The sequence below is a fragment of the Cavia porcellus genome, unplaced genomic scaffold (assembly GCF_034190915.1).
Source record: "Cavia porcellus strain 051 isolate PalLab524CR breed Dunkin Hartley unplaced genomic scaffold, mCavPor4.1 scaffold_11, whole genome shotgun sequence".
Taxonomy (NCBI): Eukaryota; Metazoa; Chordata; class Mammalia; order Rodentia; family Caviidae; genus Cavia; species Cavia porcellus.
The window spans coordinates 41,625,864-41,643,189 of NW_026947494.1; the positions used below are offsets into that span (position 1 = coordinate 41,625,864).

Sequence of the window (17,326 nt, forward strand, 5' to 3'; positions counted from 1 at the left end):
AAAATAGACTTGGAAAAATTCCTAGTTTCACTGTAGGAAATAAAAAGTCTATATCTTGGGAGTTTGTTTTGTACCAGAGAATCAGCACATACAGCTATTCAGGTGGCTCTTTTTTTCTGGCCAAGATTAAATTAATCCATTACATCATACTTCCACAAGGTTTGTCCACCAGTGTCTCCTTTCGAACATTCTGTCCTGGTGTCTTTCTTCCTGCTTCAACTGATTATATGGTTTTATGGATAAATATACCAGCCTCCCTAACTTCCTGTCTGATTAATCTAAGAGTGTCTCAATCCCCTGGGAGTGGCCCGTGGGAGTGATGTCATAGGCTGTTCCCAGGATGGTGAGTCGTCAGGAACCAGATTCCACTGAGGCCTCAGGAGGAAGTGAGGACTTGTCTGATAGGGATTTTACAGTGAAGGAGATGGGTGGTAGTCTTTAAAACTGTCTCTGTAGTCATTAATATGACACAGAGACCACTTTCTAATGTGCTTCCAGATACGTAAGGGAGCGAGGAATGTCTGACTAGGACATTTTGATGTTGAACAGTTACCAGAATGCTCTGGTTGTTCAATGTTTTCTACTTTTCTTGCATTAAGAGGTTAACACACCATAAAACTGTCAAAGCTTTATTTGTATTTACTTGTTTTCTTCTAGAGAATTTTGAGTGTTTCCACATTCCTCTGTTGAGTGGCACACAGCAGAGCAGCTGCCTAACTCAGGGGGCATAGTTCTCACAGTAGTGGGGTGATGTCGTAACACCCCTTGATCTTCACGGTTACCAGATCTTGAAATTGAGATGGGAGGAGTTGAGGCGGACAGTACTCAGGGAATGCTAATTGACATGAAGCAGCAAATAGTTTTGTGTAACTTCTGATGGCAGTAACAGAGAACTTGTGGTGTGACTTTACTGGTGAGGGCACTGAGGAACAAGAAACTTCCATTTTAGATCAGAAACACAGACTTTTTGTCTCAGTATGTCTCTCTTAGGCTGCAGGGAAGACACACGGAAATGTGCACAATGGAAGTCAGTTGAACTACAGATTTTGGAAGTATATGAACCGCCCTGTCCTTACTTGCCGTTGCCAACAGTGCAGCCTAGACCCTCTGAGGGGATATGCTTTCACGGGATGCCAAGGCAGGCGCCTGGGCTGCAGCCCCTCTTCACCCTCCGAGCTGCAGCCTCACTCCTCATAGGCGTAGCTTCACACTCCATTTCTGGTTGCTGCTCTGAGTTCTCACAGTTATCTCAGTCTCAGCCCTATGCTAGGGCTTCTTGCAGGTTAAAGAAAGAAGTTTTCAAATGTCCAGCTTCAGTGCTGGGTGCAGTCAGCCTGCCCCAGTCACTTGATCCTGAAGAAGTTGCTCACCCTTCTGTGTATCAGTGATTCCATCTATAACATGGCAATAGTGTCAGACTTTCTTCTGATTAAGTAAGAAAATGTATGGAAAGTCTTGCACTTGCTAGGAAATATAAAACTTCCTGTAATTAATAGGAATTTCCAGTATGACAAGGGACAAAACCATATTCCTAGGAGAGGTTTTTTTTTTCCCCTGCTATAAAGTGCTATTCTTTTCCTCACACAGACTCTATAATCAGTTTTTTTGCAGAAAAAAATAAAACCATGATATGTGGTAGATATATGGAGACTGAATGAGAAGCAACTGACAAAATAACTTTGACTTGATTGATTTTGATTTGGTTTACTTTTGTCCTCTTTTTTAAACTTTTATTTAGATTAAAAAATACTCCTCAAGTAGAACAGAAATAAACATTTTCTAATTAACTTTTCCTCAACCAAGATAGTTCCTTTAAATCATAATATAGGACTGTTCATTAACTTGTTCAACAAGTAATTATTCAGTCCTACAGGCACGTGATCCCTAAGTATCTTTCATCTCTAGTGAGGGATCCAGTCCCTAGATCTGGAAGAGCCAGAGTTACTTCCTATAGGAAAGAGTGTAGAACAGGAGGCAAAAACAATGAGTAGAAATCACCAGACAGAACACCCAGTGTGAATGTTTGGGAGCGAGAGAGAATCTGGTCTGGAGAGGTGTCAAGTTGCATATGATTGCGATAGTGGAATTTCAAGAAGGTCCAGGAAAGACTCAGGGTTGGAGAAGAAAGCAAAGGCTCAATCATTTTTGCTTCTTTGTTATGCTTTAAAATGTGTCCAGAACATAAAATATCATAAGACTGCTGTGTAGTACTACTATGAATGAAAACTAAAGACTAGTAGAAAAGAGTTTTCTATACTAACTTCATCAGATTCCTAATCTCCTCTGAGTGGTTATGAATATGAAGAGCATCAGATATGCTTAAACGTACACTGAAATCCTCCCAGTAAGTCATTTTGTCCACTGAGGTGAATATGGGGATGTTCTAATATCCAACAGTCAGATTTTTTTTTCAAAAATCTTCTGCTGATTGGTATTATCATACTTCTGACTGTAAACAATAATAAAGCTAAGTGAATAATGAATAGAAAATATTAATGAATAATAAAGCTAAATAATGTTATAGTATCTGCTCATATAGCAACAAAAAATCTTTTGATTCTAAATATAATCAAAGTTAGCTAGTGCTGATTTAGTATCATCTTGCTTTGAAGTCCCATCAAGCTTTTATTCTTCTGTCTCCATTGGTCTTAACAGATTGTATCTTACTGGATTTTATTATATGTGATAATATAAGCAAAAACTTTTATAGACAAGGAGATTATACAGAAACCATTGTTCATTTTCTGATAGTTGGTTCTAAATACCCTGTAATACTGTCATTCTCTTGAATGGTTTTACATTGTCTTGATATGTTTGGTGCTACAGTATACGAAGTTGTACTCAAAGAGTTCAAGGAAAGAGGCATTATGGTAACTATTATGTTGGGATGTCTTGCGGTGAAACACTATTTTGCTTAAATGGTTATGCTTTGACCTGCACTGTTTTGTTGTTATGCCCTCTTTTATCTCAGTCTCCTTTTTTTGAATTATTTACTTTCTTATTTTTTTCTTTTTAATTAAGGGAAAAATAAAAAAAATAGCAGGACACATTATAGTAACCCACTTTCATTTCCTATTAACTTGATTTGAAACCCTGTATAGCCCTCACCATCTTGCTTTGACTGATTTTACTCTCTTCTGCTTTGCTTGATAGTACCAAGTTTGAAAGTATAGGCAGCAACTGTAAAGACAATAAGATTCATTATGACGCCCATTCCAGTTGACTATTATCTTCTTTTAAAGCCCTGTAATGTCTCCAATGTTTTGGTTTTCTTCTTTACTGTTTTGTTCAGTTTCATTATAACTGATGATATAGTCGATTCTTTTTAAGATAGCAAGAGGCAGTATGGTAACCATTGTTGATCACCTAGTATTTTGTTTTTACATTATCTATTATGTTCATCCTTTTGATTTGACTGACTCTGTTCTGTTATGTCACAATTGGTTTTACTCCCTTCAAAAAAAGTAATAAGAACTGTGGGAGTAATAAAACCCAAAATGTGTAATTGTCATTGTACAAAAGAAAGGAAAAGAAAGTGCGCTAAAGAATATAACCGCATATATATTTAAGTGTATAAGATAGATAACCATATTACTGAGTTTTGTTGGATCATTGAACAAAACTGTTTCCAGTGTCACTGTTTGAAAGTCTACTTTATATGCTTTAATTTTGTAACTTGAACAACTATTTCTAAGATAAAAATATGTAGTCTATTAACTAGTGATTTCCTATTGTTTATTTTTTTTCTGAAATTCTGTATAACTTGTACCCTTTCTGTGTTTTTTTTCTTTTTCTCCTTAATAAAAAAAGTATTGCAGAATGTTTTGCAAGAATAATTTCAAGATCCACAAGGAAAGACGCTTATTGCTGAACTATACACTTCCATCCTTTTGTTCTTGTTTGCATCTTTTGAACATGTTAATGGCTCACAGAAGAACTAAATTATATCTTTTATTTCATTTATCTTATTATTTTAGTTGTCATATATTTTAAATGATTTTTCTACATGTAGTGGAAAGGAGTCTGCCTTAGTTTTCTTCTATGCATTATAGCATCTTATCATAGACGCATGTTGTCTTAGTTATTTTTCTCTGTCATTGTTGAGACAAAATACCTGACGTCCAAAGTTAGGGTAGGTAAGGTTTATTTCTTACAGGTTGGAGGTTTCAGTCTATACTTAGTTGGCTCCAAGCGGCAGGGTGGCATGATGGGCCAGCCATTTATGGCTCCTGCAGCAGCAAGGCGCACACCAGCAAGAGACAGAGAGGCACCTTTTTCCTGCCATTACACTGTATACTGGCTCCAACCCTGGGTGGGTATAGCACTCACACCACCAATCCAAGTGCTAGACAACAAGCCAGTCGCAAACACTAGATTCAGTTAGGTCCATGATTGCATGAGACTTGGGTGCCGCTGACATAAACCATGACACATGTGTTTAACTGATAACAAATTATACAGAAAACTTGTGAAAGAATTTAAATTTCACAGATAATCTAATCCTTCCTAATTTTGGTAAGAAAAAAAATGTTGATGCAAATATATTTCCTTAGTAGTTATGTCGCTGAAAAACAAACCTAGTTTCTAAAAATCAGACTGTTAAAGAAACGTTAAGTGAGTGCTTCACAGAGAAACAGTCTAGTTGGAAAAGCTCTGAAGGAAGTGAAACTAACCAAGGGAAGGATGTGAGTGCCAGCATCATCCTGTATTTTGGTTATACACACAATGTTACACATAATGAGAACCTCTTAATATGTTCTGTGCTTTTGCTATGTATCACCATAGAATGACAATAAACATAAAGCCATTTTAGTAACTCATCTGGCTTAGGGTGTAGAAAGTGCTCAATAAATATTAGTTGTTCTTGGTTTTAATATGATTTCATTCTTTAGAGCTATGATGATCAATATGGTAGCCTCAAGCCATAGGTGGCTGTTGGGTAATTAAAATGTTACTTGCTCAATTGAGATATGGTCTAAATATAAAATGCACAATGAATTTCTAAGACTTAGTAGGGAAAAAAGAATCAAAATAGCTCATTTGTAAATCTTATACTGACTGCATGCTAGCTTGGATATATTGAGTTAAATAAAATACACTGTTAAACCTGATTTGTTTGTTGCATTTTATTTTATTAATGTGGTTTATTGTGTAAAATTTAAAATTACATAGTGGCTAACATTTGTGGCTTGCATTATATTTTTCTTGAATAGCACTTCATTGGTGAAACCTCCCAGGATGTGTGATGTTAGCCATATTATAGGTATTCATGAAGAGTTTTGATTAGCTAAGAGGAAAAAAGTAGATGGAATTATAACAACAAATATTAAATATGTTTGAAGTGATTTTTCATCATTTTATCTTTAAGAAGCTGTCTCTAACATTTTAACTATTATCTGTGCATATTACATCTAATTTTAAAAACCCTGTTTCTAGGATACTGGTTGGTTCACCTTGGAGTGGTTTTCCAGAAAACAGAATGGGAGATGTATATAAATGCCCTGTTGATCTGTCTACTGCTACATGTGAAAAATTGAATCTGCAAAGTAAGTCCTAATTACTAATAGGATTTCTAGCAAATAGCAAATTATCATTTGTCATATATTCCACTGAAAAATAACAGAAACAGTCACTATTTTGTCTTAAAGAATTGTCAAAGAGTTTTTTAAATGTATTTTTGCCTTTATCTTTTAAATCATATGGATCTAACTAAATACAAATTTCCTAAACAGTTGGAAGACCTGGGTTAACAGGATGCATAGGAAATGTGGTACTTCCTGGAGCAATATACCCCTGACTATGGACAGATTTCTGTCAGTGTTAGGATTATTTTGCTAATCATTTACAGAAATCTGAGACTATGTTTCTCTCCCTCCTTGTTCCAAAATGAAACATTAGGAACAAAAACATCAGCTCTAGGGCTGAGTATGGAAGTGTTAAGAAGTATTCTTACTTTATGTGTAAATGATTGAATTCTAATGAAAAAAAGCTTACAATTTGGAATTATTTGCTATTTAATTACCCACATCGCTGGTGCTTTTTATTAAAATAAAAAAATTATTGAAGATCACGAAACAGTTAAATAATGCTTCCACACACTGTTTTCTAGTGTAAATAAATAAGAAGAAGCTCAATTGGATCATCATCCTATCCTATCAGAATTGGCATTTAAAAAAACAATGCTGCGATGCCATAGAGATCAACTGTTGTGAAATCAAGGGAAGAAGAGTTTGAAGTTAGAGATGTTGCTTTGTAACAGCATTTGTCTAGCACGTGTGAGGCCTGGGTTTGAGTTCCAGAGCAAAAAAAAAAAAAAAAAATTGAAACAAGGGCAGAGATGTTTCTTACATACGTCTTTATATCTAATTTCTTGCACAATTTCTGGCACATAGTAGGGGCTCAGTGAACATATTTTCAGTGCGGTGGAAGAAATATCAATGGCATCACATACTGTAGAAATTGACTTATGTGGGCTAGCTACTGCAGCATATTTAAGGAAGTTGCAGGTAATTCAAGTTTAGAGATTTCCAAACATTGTGAACACTCACCATATCTGTATAATGATAATATCTAATTACTTATGAATTAAATTATTTAATAATTATAATAATAAAAATATTTAAAAGTAAGTGTTCAAAAGTTTTAGTACAATAGTGCTAATAGCTTTCTAATAGATCTCTAATGTATCATCCTTAACTTTTACACACTCACCTCTAATGTATATATTTGTATTATTGTTTAAAGGGATATCTATGTACTGACATTTTATATTCTAAATCATTCATTTACCTAAAAATAAATTCCAAAATTAAAGACAGGGCTTCTCTATTCTTTTCTTCCTGCATGTTAGCAAATCATATTTTATGTAACCTATTCACTTAGGCTGTAAATTCAGTAGTTCTGCAGGGAGCCAATAAAAAAAGCATGTAAGAAGGGGTGAGTAATGAGAAAGAATAAGAAGTGACAGCGATCTCCATTTTTAGAAACTAAATAATGAAGGAGAGCTGGGAAAAGTTTTATAGGTAACTGGAATAACAGAAGATTCGTCTACCTAATGGAGACACTCTTATTTGCAGGAGAGTGTCAAGAGGTGGTGAAAGGGCATGACTGTTAGTCAAAGTAGAGTTCGTGATGGAATTGATGTCATTGGGGGCTGGAAAAGTGACTCTTAGAAAAAATGCTCCCTTCGCTAAGACACAGAGAGGGAAGTAGTGAAAAAGTAAGATTTCTAATGAGCCTCAGATAATGATAAGAGGACCTGAGCTTACCTTGAGAGTGAGATTCGTAGACATGTTATTCATTGAGAATGGCAGGACCTGGCTGAGGTTGGAGATTTCAGAAGCATGAAGTTTTCTAGCAGTCGGCCTGGGAGATGAGGAAGGGATCCAACTAAGGATAAATGGAGGTAGCAGTGATGGTTAGGATGAGACGAGAGACCATAACGATAAGATGTTATTGAGGAGAACTGACTGTAATGTTCGATAGCTCGAGTGGGTACAGTGTCTGCTATTTTAGTTCAGTGGGAGATATGTTTTTATTTAACCTGGTTGGTCTCATGATTTCCTTTGACAGTTTACCACTCTTTCTATGCTTTGAGCCAAATTCTATCAGATGACACTCTTTGATAATTTTTTAAATGTATTTTTTAATAATCCAGGGAGAAAAGCATTATGTGGGTCAGTATGACTTTGGAAGGAACAGACATAGCAGGCAGGAACAAAAGGTGTCCTCCAGTGTTTTGTTTAGTGAAAACACTGTTTGTAAAATAATCAGATTTAAATACCCTCTCCAGAGCCTCGCCCCTAGTGTGTTCTGCTCTGTATCCTCACATATTAAAAGGGAGCGGTCAGGTCACTGCATGCATCTCACTTCCCTGCACCTCACTGTTATAACTGAGGCTCCTGAATATCTGATATTAGATTCAGTGTTACTTTTAAACATGAGAACATCTATTTGGATTTTTTTTTTAGAACAATCTTAAGTAAGTGTAGATTTAATCTCTTTTTAAAATGCCTTTCCCTCTGACAGCTTCAACCAGCATCCAAAATGTGACTGAGGTGAAAACCAACATGAGCCTCGGCTTGACCCTGAGGAGGAATACGGGGACCGGAGGGTTTCTGGTGAGTGTATGCTTCTCAAGTCTTCATCCCTCCTGAGAAAGTTTGGAGTCAGTGCCTTCTCTCCACCCCTTCCATCCATTCAAATCTTGAGATTTAAATACTAGGTAGGACCCACTTGTGGGTAGGTGATATCATTTTGAGCACCCAGTGTAAAATGATGGTCTCTTCATGTGTGGGATTTTGAGATAGTCAACCAAATCACTATCACAAAATGTTTGGAGGAAACAAAAATGGATTGACAAGAACATTGATACTTTGCCCTTGGAAAGTGTGCTTAATATTCACTGATAATAGCAAAATCTAAGGTCTGATTTCTGCTTTTTAAAGGAGCATTCAACTTCTGTACCATAAACCCAGAAATTAGGTTTCACAACTAAAGAGTACTTTTATTATTCATTACTTGCTATAATGGGTGGTTAATCTGATATTTATTTAAGACATGGTATAGTCTCACATAAGTTTTTACTCTCATTTTTCTTTCTAAAATGCTATGAAAGAATCTCACAAATCAGTAAAATTAAATGCCTTAATTAAAAAAGAGATCTGAGTATGATTAGTTGATTAATTACATAATCAAAAACCCATCAAGTGAATTAAAGAGTTAATATAAAAAGCTAGAAGCAAATAGTTTTTCTTCTGAAGGAGAGAAAAGCTTTTGAGTTTAGAACTAGTAGAAGAAATAATATAAGAAAATGTTGAAAACATTTGACTATACAAAAAATGAAAAATATTACATGCCTAAAGAAAAAAGTTGAAAAGCAAATAAAAGCTCAGTCTTATTAGAAATTTCCACTGACTCACATAGGGATAGCCTACTTATATAACTCTGTTAAAATTGTCTCAAAAAGCCTAAGTTAACTTTATATTAATTTTATCTAGGCTATTAACATGCTAACTTAAAAGCCTGCTTTAAAACTGGATTATTCTAAAAATTATAAACAGTGTCATTCTATTTGAAGTAACAGATATTAGTATGCAGGGAACTTTGATACTATTAAATAAATTAAACATCAATTGTAATAAGTGATACATTAGTGTATAAATGAATATTAGAATGGAACTTCATGATTTATGATATTCCAAAATTTTTACAATAGGGTACTTTTAATTTTTAAGGTTGAGTAAGTCATAAAGAGGAATATGTTGAGAATTAAGGATTATAGAATATGCTCCAGAAATTATAGTAAGTAACTCCAGATAAGGTAAAATAAAATTGCAAGACAATTTGAGAGATTAATTTAAGTCAATATAGCACATAAGAAGGTGGAGAGATGGAGAGAGAGACAGAGAGAGAGAGAGAAAGAGAGTATAAAGTGCTCTTTACATGTCTAAAAGGTCAAAATCTTCAGATATTTTTAAGAAGAATGTGGAAAAGATGGGACAATCATCACATTTTTGAACCTTCTTAAATTCTGGGCTTAAAGCAAGAATGTTTTGGCACTGACAATTGGCATATTCTAATTTCAACTTCTTAATGCTGTTTTCCATTGCTTATAAAAGAAATCTATTCTTTAATATTTCATGAGTTAGTTTTCAAGGTGATATAAAAAATACAGTACTATAGACACAAAAATAAGTAACTAGTATCTGTTATTTGGAAAACTAGCCAGATGCTTTGATAATGCCTTTTTCCTGTTTTCCTAACAAAAGGAAAGCTATTCTTTGTTCATTGAGCATGAAATACGAGCACAGCTGCTTCTAACTATTGATCTTCTGACAGTTAAACTGGGTCAAATAAATTCCATTTTCTTTTTCCAGTTGCTTCTTACAAGTTCACACTTTCCTCTTCTGTTTTAATAATTGGTTTTAAGATCAATTGTTTCCTAATGTTTTAAATATGATCCCTAGGTTAAGATAATATAAAACTGAAGATAAATTTTAGACTTCTCTTTCTCACACTTCTCTCCTTTTTTTAAAAAAATTAATATTTGTAAGATCATTTAATTTACTATTGCCGTAAATTAAATGGCATATTCCCATATGCCGTAATCATGATTGAATCAGAAGTTCTTGTCATTTAGCCAAGAGCTAGTGACAGCAAAGAACTGGACTTGGTAATGTAAGAATGAAAGTATGGATGATGTGGGCAAGGGGGTGAATGCTGGGCAATTTTGGTGGTGAATAAATTAGGAAGGGAAAATAAGGGCTTCTGAAGGTGAAGTAAACACTTTATAGAAAACTTAAAAACTGGCAGTGCTCGAACCGCATTTGTGTTTGAATAACTCATAATTTTTTTTTTTTTTTTGAGACAAGGTCTTGCTATGTAGTTCAGGGTGTCCTTGAACTCACACTGATGCACCTACCTCAGCTTCCCAAGTGCTGGGATTACAAGCCTGTGATACCACACCCAGCTAAAGTGTTTGAAATGACACAAAATGTTCCCTCTATGACTCTCTAAGAGAAACTTGGACGTCTGTTTCACAGCAGTGGCAGGCAGGGATACAGTTGCTTGTTCCTGTACAAAAAACTGGTTCTTCATTCACTGTGGTGTCTTTACAGGCCCCAAACACTCTTGGAGGGTTCTCTTCTGGCCTTTGGAGGCACTTGGGCTGATGGTTTCTTCTGAGTACAATGGAGAAGGAACCTGATGTTAAAACAAATACAGAGAGGGTGGCTAATAAGTACTTAGCCCTCACTGTTTCCCTGACATTGTTCTAAGGGTTTTGTATCTGTGGACCGTTTACTCTATGTAGGAGGTAAATATGACTGTCATCATGTTATAATAGGAGGCATACGAGGCCTAAGAAGCTGAGACAAATACATCAGCTCTGTATGCCTTGTCCTCCTGATGTCCCCTGTAAGAAAACAGGCCTAATCCAGCTTAGTGAGTGAACCCTTGGGCTCCTTACTCCTCTGACCTCAGCCCAATGATGCCATTGTCTTTACACTTGCTGCAAGGCCTGCAGTGGTCCCAGGGCATCTGCCACCTACATCTTCTCCATCTCAGCTGCCCTATTCAGTAGATTCTCTCCATTAAAGGCAGTTAAAAGTTTCCAGAGTTGACAATTCCTGGTGTCTTAGAAAAGAACAGAAATGATTCTTGGGTTCCACAAATGGAGAGCAAGAAGGGAAACATACCCACTGTGTTTTCATTTACCTTTTCTTGTTTCTTCAAAGACATGTGGTCCTCTGTGGGCACAGCAGTGTGGCAGTCAGTATTATACAACTGGTGTTTGCTGTGACATCAGTCCTGATTTTCAGCACTTGGCCAGCTTTGCACCTGCAATTCAGAGTAAGTCTTGAATGTGTGGAAGGTCGGAACAATGCCTTGCATTGAAATGGTGGAATATCAACAAGTCTACCAAACCCCTCTGCAAGTCACATTTTTATATTGGTATAAAACTTTACTTACTCATAAAATGTGTTTCTCCCATCTTTTCCTATGTAGCCTGCCCTTCCTTCGTAGATGTCGTGGTTGTGTGTGATGAATCGAACAGTATTTATCCCTGGGAGGCAGTAAAGAACTTTTTGGAAAAATTTGTACAAGGTCTGGATATAGGCCCCAGAAAGACACAGGTATGGGTATCAGCAGTGCATGAACTAGTCTATGGCTTCCTTCCTGAGAAAATAATGTTAGAAATGAATTCATAATTTATCCATTTGCCAAATCCCTATATAAAATACACTTAATGATAACCTTCAAAGTTAATTGAGACTTATGTTACTATTAGTTTTTATTTTGTTCATGACTTTGCTGTTGACTTTAGAGTTTTGTTTTTGAAATAGGTATGAGGAATGGAAATATCACATTTTCATACTTTTATACCTGCTTGTTTTTGGCCTTGAAACCATGAGTTTATTAATACATTTTAAAATTGGATATGTGTTTTTTATGTTTTATGTGGACTAGTAATGAATTTCCTATGTTTATTCCTTAAGGGTAAAACAATTATCTCTGAATTCTAGGAATTAAGTCATGCTTCCCTTTTCTTACAAAGAAGATATGGGGTGGTGTCATGGGGTTCACTGTACCCCACTATCTTCTCTCATATAAGACACTGAAATTCTCAGTTATTTTCAATCTTTCTCCCTGGCTCAGTTCTCACATCCTGTGCTATGAAGAGGATCGAGGCATGCTTTATTACTTACCATCTTCCTAATACCTAGTGTATTGTCTTCTAACAGTAACGCACAGAACTCAGGAATCCAGCCCTTGTGTCTTCCTTTCCTTTTCGCTGACCAGTGCTAATGTCTTCTAGGAAATCTCTTACCCTTCACTCCTTGTTTCTTGTTCAGAAAACCTCAGCACCTAGGCAGGGGGAATGAGTTCAGTGGCTGAGAACTAGGACATTTGTGGGAGGCTCTGGTATTCTTGACCTCCATGATTAGAAAATATCCCCAAATGTCTTGTTCGGAGGGTTTCTTTCAGCTCTCTCAAATAAGGTCCTCTAATGGAATTATTTCTGAAAGACCACACATGCAAGTCCAACCACTTTTCTCTAAAGATACTGAAACCTACAATAGAGGAAATCCAGGATAACAGTTAAAATGGACTCTGTTCTTCAGGAGTACTTTGGTTTTCTTTCTTTTTAATTATTCAGCCCTGATTCTTTCTTACATAATTCCCCTCAATAGATGAGATATTACCCTCCATTTATGATAGCTTATAGTTGTATGCAACCCTATGTACACTGTAATTAGAAAGTTTATTTATACCCATTCTAATCTGTCTTTTACAAACTTCATTGTAATATTCATCAATACTAAAGATTATAGAGTGGTTCATGAAAAATGCTGCAATTATCACTCTTGAGAGCCAATCCTGGATTGTCACACATCATCTTTCTGGGCAATAGTATTACTGTCATACATGAGAGCCTCTAATAAAGAAGTCACTCTCCTTAAAGAAATATAGTGATCAAGAAAACAAATAATGGAAGTGGTTTCTGTAAGCCATCAGACCATATTTATGTGCGCTTTTGATTTTTGCTATATTGGTTAAATAGAAATTATTTATAAACATAATGGCAGCCATTAATAAGATTCTGCTCTTTTGAAGGTTGCCTTAATTCAGTATGCCAATGACCCAAGAGTTGTGTATAACCTGAACACCTTTAAAACCAAAGATGAAATGATTCGAGCAACATCCCAGACATACCAGGCTGGCGGGGACCTCACAAACACTTTCAAAGCAATTCAATTTGCAAGGTAAGTTTTGATGTTAAAGGCCAACATTCTGACACCATGCCTATGCTAACAAGAAAAAGGAAAGAAAAAAACAAAAAGAAAAGTAATATATCTGGGAGCTACATTTGAGTGAGAACTAACAGAGAAGACATCTGTCTGCGCTTGACTAGAACATTCTGAGAAAGCACTTCGGAAATGAAGAGGAAAATCTTTAACTCTAGGATTTTCATAAGATGTGACATGGTTTTATATTCTTTGCTTGAGGTAAATTAAATGAGCAGATCTAGATTAAAATATTAAGGAATGAAGAAATATGCCCTTTAATATTTGTCAAAACTTCCCACAAATTAAGTCAATGAGCATTTAATGCTAATTACCAAGAGCCATAGAATTTTAAACATATTAACTTAGATTGCATTGAATGAGATTATGATACTTGGCACATTCAGTGGGAAGCATGAACTTTACAACCATGTACCATTGACCTCATCCATACCTAAGTCTCTCTATTCTTTTCTTCCTCATTTTCTCTATTTTGTTTAGCTCCATTACTTCTGCCTTTACTTTATTTAACTAGATAGTTTTGTAAAAATTCTGTGCCTTTCAAGTGTTAAAAAAGTGAGGAATGATGTACTTGTCTTCCTTTTAAATCTGCTCGGGCCCTTTTCATCTTTTGAATAGCTTCTTTCCAATGCCATAATTCCTTGAAAAAAGTACCTGTGATCCCTTCCTTTATTCCCTAGCAGCCTGTAACTCTTCCACTAGATGAGCATGACTTGTGAATCTTTCTAGCCCAGTAGCCGTGCCTCCAGTCTCATCCTCTAGCTCCCCTGAACACTGATAAAGATGAACATTGCTCTTCTAAACCCAGTAGTCACACCACTATCTTCTGGGATCCCTGCCAACTTTCTGCCAGCAACTTCTGCCTTTTTATTGAATCTTTCTCCTAGATTTTCTCCACAGAACAGAGGCCTCTCTCCCTCCTCACCATTCTCTCTTAGACACTGTATCCCCTCCATGGCATCAGCATGTTCTGTGTGGCTCACCCTGCTGCTGTGTTGCCAGCCCTGACTTCTCTCCAAGTCATGCCCACATCCGGCTGATGCTGAGGAGCTGTGCTGGGAGTGCTGGCTCACTACCAAATTCAGAACATCCTAACATGGCCTATTGCTTTCCCTGCCACTCTATGACTTTGCCATTTTGCTTCATGCTACTGCTCACGCTCCCAGTCATTCAGATAAAATGACTATTTTTATCATTATTTTCTTTATTTTTTCCATTTCTCTCTATATCACACATCTGCTTGGTCACTACATCCTGCTATTTCTATTCCTGCATTTCCCTTTATATATGCATTTTTTTCTGTGTATGTTTTAGTTATTGCTTCCACCAATTAATGACTGTCTTCATATGTCTCAAAGAGAGAGTCCCCACAAAAGAAGATACAACTGCTTTAATCTGTCTTGTCTCTATTAAGTTGTCACTTTGGGTCAAGTCACCTCCTATACTTCTGCCATTCAGTACATCAGCTATCATTACTAGGCTAAGCGTCCTTTCTGGTTCAGTGAACCAGATGAAGAGGAGAAAATACTGTTGAGTTACAAGGCAACTTCGTTAGGATTAGAAACTGCTGAAGTACCTGTTTTCAGCGGGAGTGTGGGTGTGGCATTTGCCACTGGAAGCAGCCCAAGGCCTGACAAGCCTTTCCCTCCAAAATAACGGTCACTATCTGTTGAGAAAGTCTGGCTTTCATCATCTTTCCAAAACGTTGGTTTCCTCCTTTGTAGCACCACTTTTCCTCAAGCTAACATGACTTAATCCTTTATTGCTAGAAGAATCTAACTTCTTACTCATTTCTCCATCTCTTTCCCTCCCCCTGCTCCTTAAATTACTCAATACATTTCTCACACATTGAACAAATACTGTCGTGTTTTCATTCATTTTACTTCTGAATGGTTATATTGCAGTTTATTGCTCAAAGTCTGCAGACAATCAAAATTAAATGAGGTACTATTTTAATCCTCAAAACTTTATAAACATATTTGAAATGGACAGTATGTCATAAGGGATATACTTTACTCAAAAAGGATTTGATGTGAGTATTATAATTTATAAGTTTGTAGCTGGGAGCTATGGAAAGCTTACTACATTTTGACTTTTAATAAAACTACACAAAATACTTCAAGAATAAATGATAAGCTGTTTTAAGTACATTGACCTTCAATGCTCCTGACATGTTCAGGAAAAATATCTAGTAAACATGGATACATAAATTTGAAGATGAAAGAAACAGCAGAAAATATAAGTGTTAAAGTATCATATAAGTGTAGTTTATTCAAAAAGAGTAGGTGACATGTGTAACAGGACAATCCAACAGTCAGAAGGAAAACAAATTGTTCAACAACTGGCCAGGTATCTAGAAACAAAACAAAGCTGCAGACATGCTTTACTCTTCACATCAAAGTGGATTTCACCTGGACTAAAATTTTACATCGGAGAAAATCAAACCGTTAAAGGTTTATGAAACCTGTGACTTAAAAAATATCTTTGGTTTTAAGTCTGTAAAATACCATGTCAAGAATAAAAGGGACAAGAAGATTAATGACTTTGATTACATGAACACATAACATTTCTGTATACTGAAATCCAAAAGATGATCAATGAACTGGGGAAAATTTTATTGTATTATTTCTCAGTAATCACAGTACCAAATTTAAAAAATTTTAATAAACTTCATTGTCAGGGAAGAGGTAATTTCATTCTTACTTTTACACAAAAGATAATATAAACTGACAGAAATGTCAGAGAGATAATTTATGTTATCTACTAGAATTTTAAACATGTATACAAACTGTCCTAAAAATTTCACTGAGTTTATCTCACTGATACATTTGGAAAAGTATGAAAAAATGTGTATATAGAATATTTATTATAGCATTACTTATAAATCTCAAAATAGCCTAAATTTTTTAATAATTCAAAATGAGTTAAATAAACTAGTACCTCCAAATAATGAAATATTATGTAGACATTAAAAATGAATTAGGGCTCTATATGTGATAATACAGAAACTTCCTGTAAGAATGAAAAACAACCACTTATATTCAAAACATGCCCTTATTTGTATGAAAGTTCAGGAAGAAACTATGCACTATGCCTATATTATAAATAAAGCACTTTCTAGGGGGAAGCATAAGAAACTGAGACTAGTGACTACCTTTGGAGGAGGAGCTTAGTGTCAAATTTTTTTATGCAAAGTTAAGTAGTTTAAATTTTTTGACCATTATCTCTATTATTTAAAAAATGGTGTGGAAAAGTAAACATGGGTCCAGTGAATTAAATTTATGACAATAGTATCTTTGCTCTGTTGACTAATATTAATGAGTTGAATTTTCTTTTAAATAGTTATTCTAAGGATTCCTGGAGTATACGCACACACACACACACACATGTATACATATGCCATGAAAGAATTCTTGCCAATGCCAAGCAAGAATTCTATTTTTGTATGTTATTCTACAAGCTACAAATACAGTAGAGGGCTCTTAACACCAATATCAACAATTCTAAATCCTGATAGGTTGGGCTTAAAGAAGCTAGTTTCTTATTTTTGTTTCAAACCTGTTAACTTCATCTATTGATGGGGAGTCTTCTGTCTGCTACAGGACTAACGCTTATTCAGCAGCTTCTGGTGGTCGCCCAGGTGCTACCAAAGTAATGGTAGTTGTAACTGATGGAGAATCCCATGACGGTTCAATGTTGAAATCTGTGATTGAGCAGTGCAACAACGACAACATACTGAGGTTTGGTATAGCTGTAAGTGATGTTTCTTTGTACTTGTTTTGTTGTTGGTGGTGTATGTTCCTTGATGGCATTATTTTTCAAGCCTGCACTTTCTCACTGACTAGTGGTTTATTATAAAAAGATTTTCTGGCTCTACTTCCTGCTGATTTTCAGTCAACTAAATAAACAGTTACAGGAATGTTACTTGGTTTGCTTCTCGAGGAACTGTGATGCTCAGGCATAGACTAGAATATGCTACTAGAAAAATGTGGAACAGAGGGAATGATCTTTTGTTT

At 35.7% G+C, this 17,326-nt stretch overlaps 1 protein-coding gene across 2 annotated transcripts in view; it reads left to right on the forward strand.

Moving 5' to 3' along the window:
• The window catches only part of Itga2 (integrin subunit alpha 2), a 95,674-nt gene that overhangs the window by 33,346 nt on the left and 45,002 nt on the right, over positions 1-17,326 (forward strand). For both annotated transcript variants that reach the window (XM_063258132.1, XM_063258133.1), the window contains 6 exons: positions 5,437-5,546; positions 8,029-8,120; positions 11,238-11,352; positions 11,509-11,636; positions 13,120-13,268; positions 16,913-17,063. In XM_063258132.1, the coding sequence (XP_063114202.1) occupies positions 5,437-5,546; positions 8,029-8,120; positions 11,238-11,352; positions 11,509-11,636; positions 13,120-13,268; positions 16,913-17,063 (745 nt within the window). The remainder of the gene's footprint in view (positions 1-5,436; positions 5,547-8,028; positions 8,121-11,237; positions 11,353-11,508; positions 11,637-13,119; positions 13,269-16,912; positions 17,064-17,326) is intronic.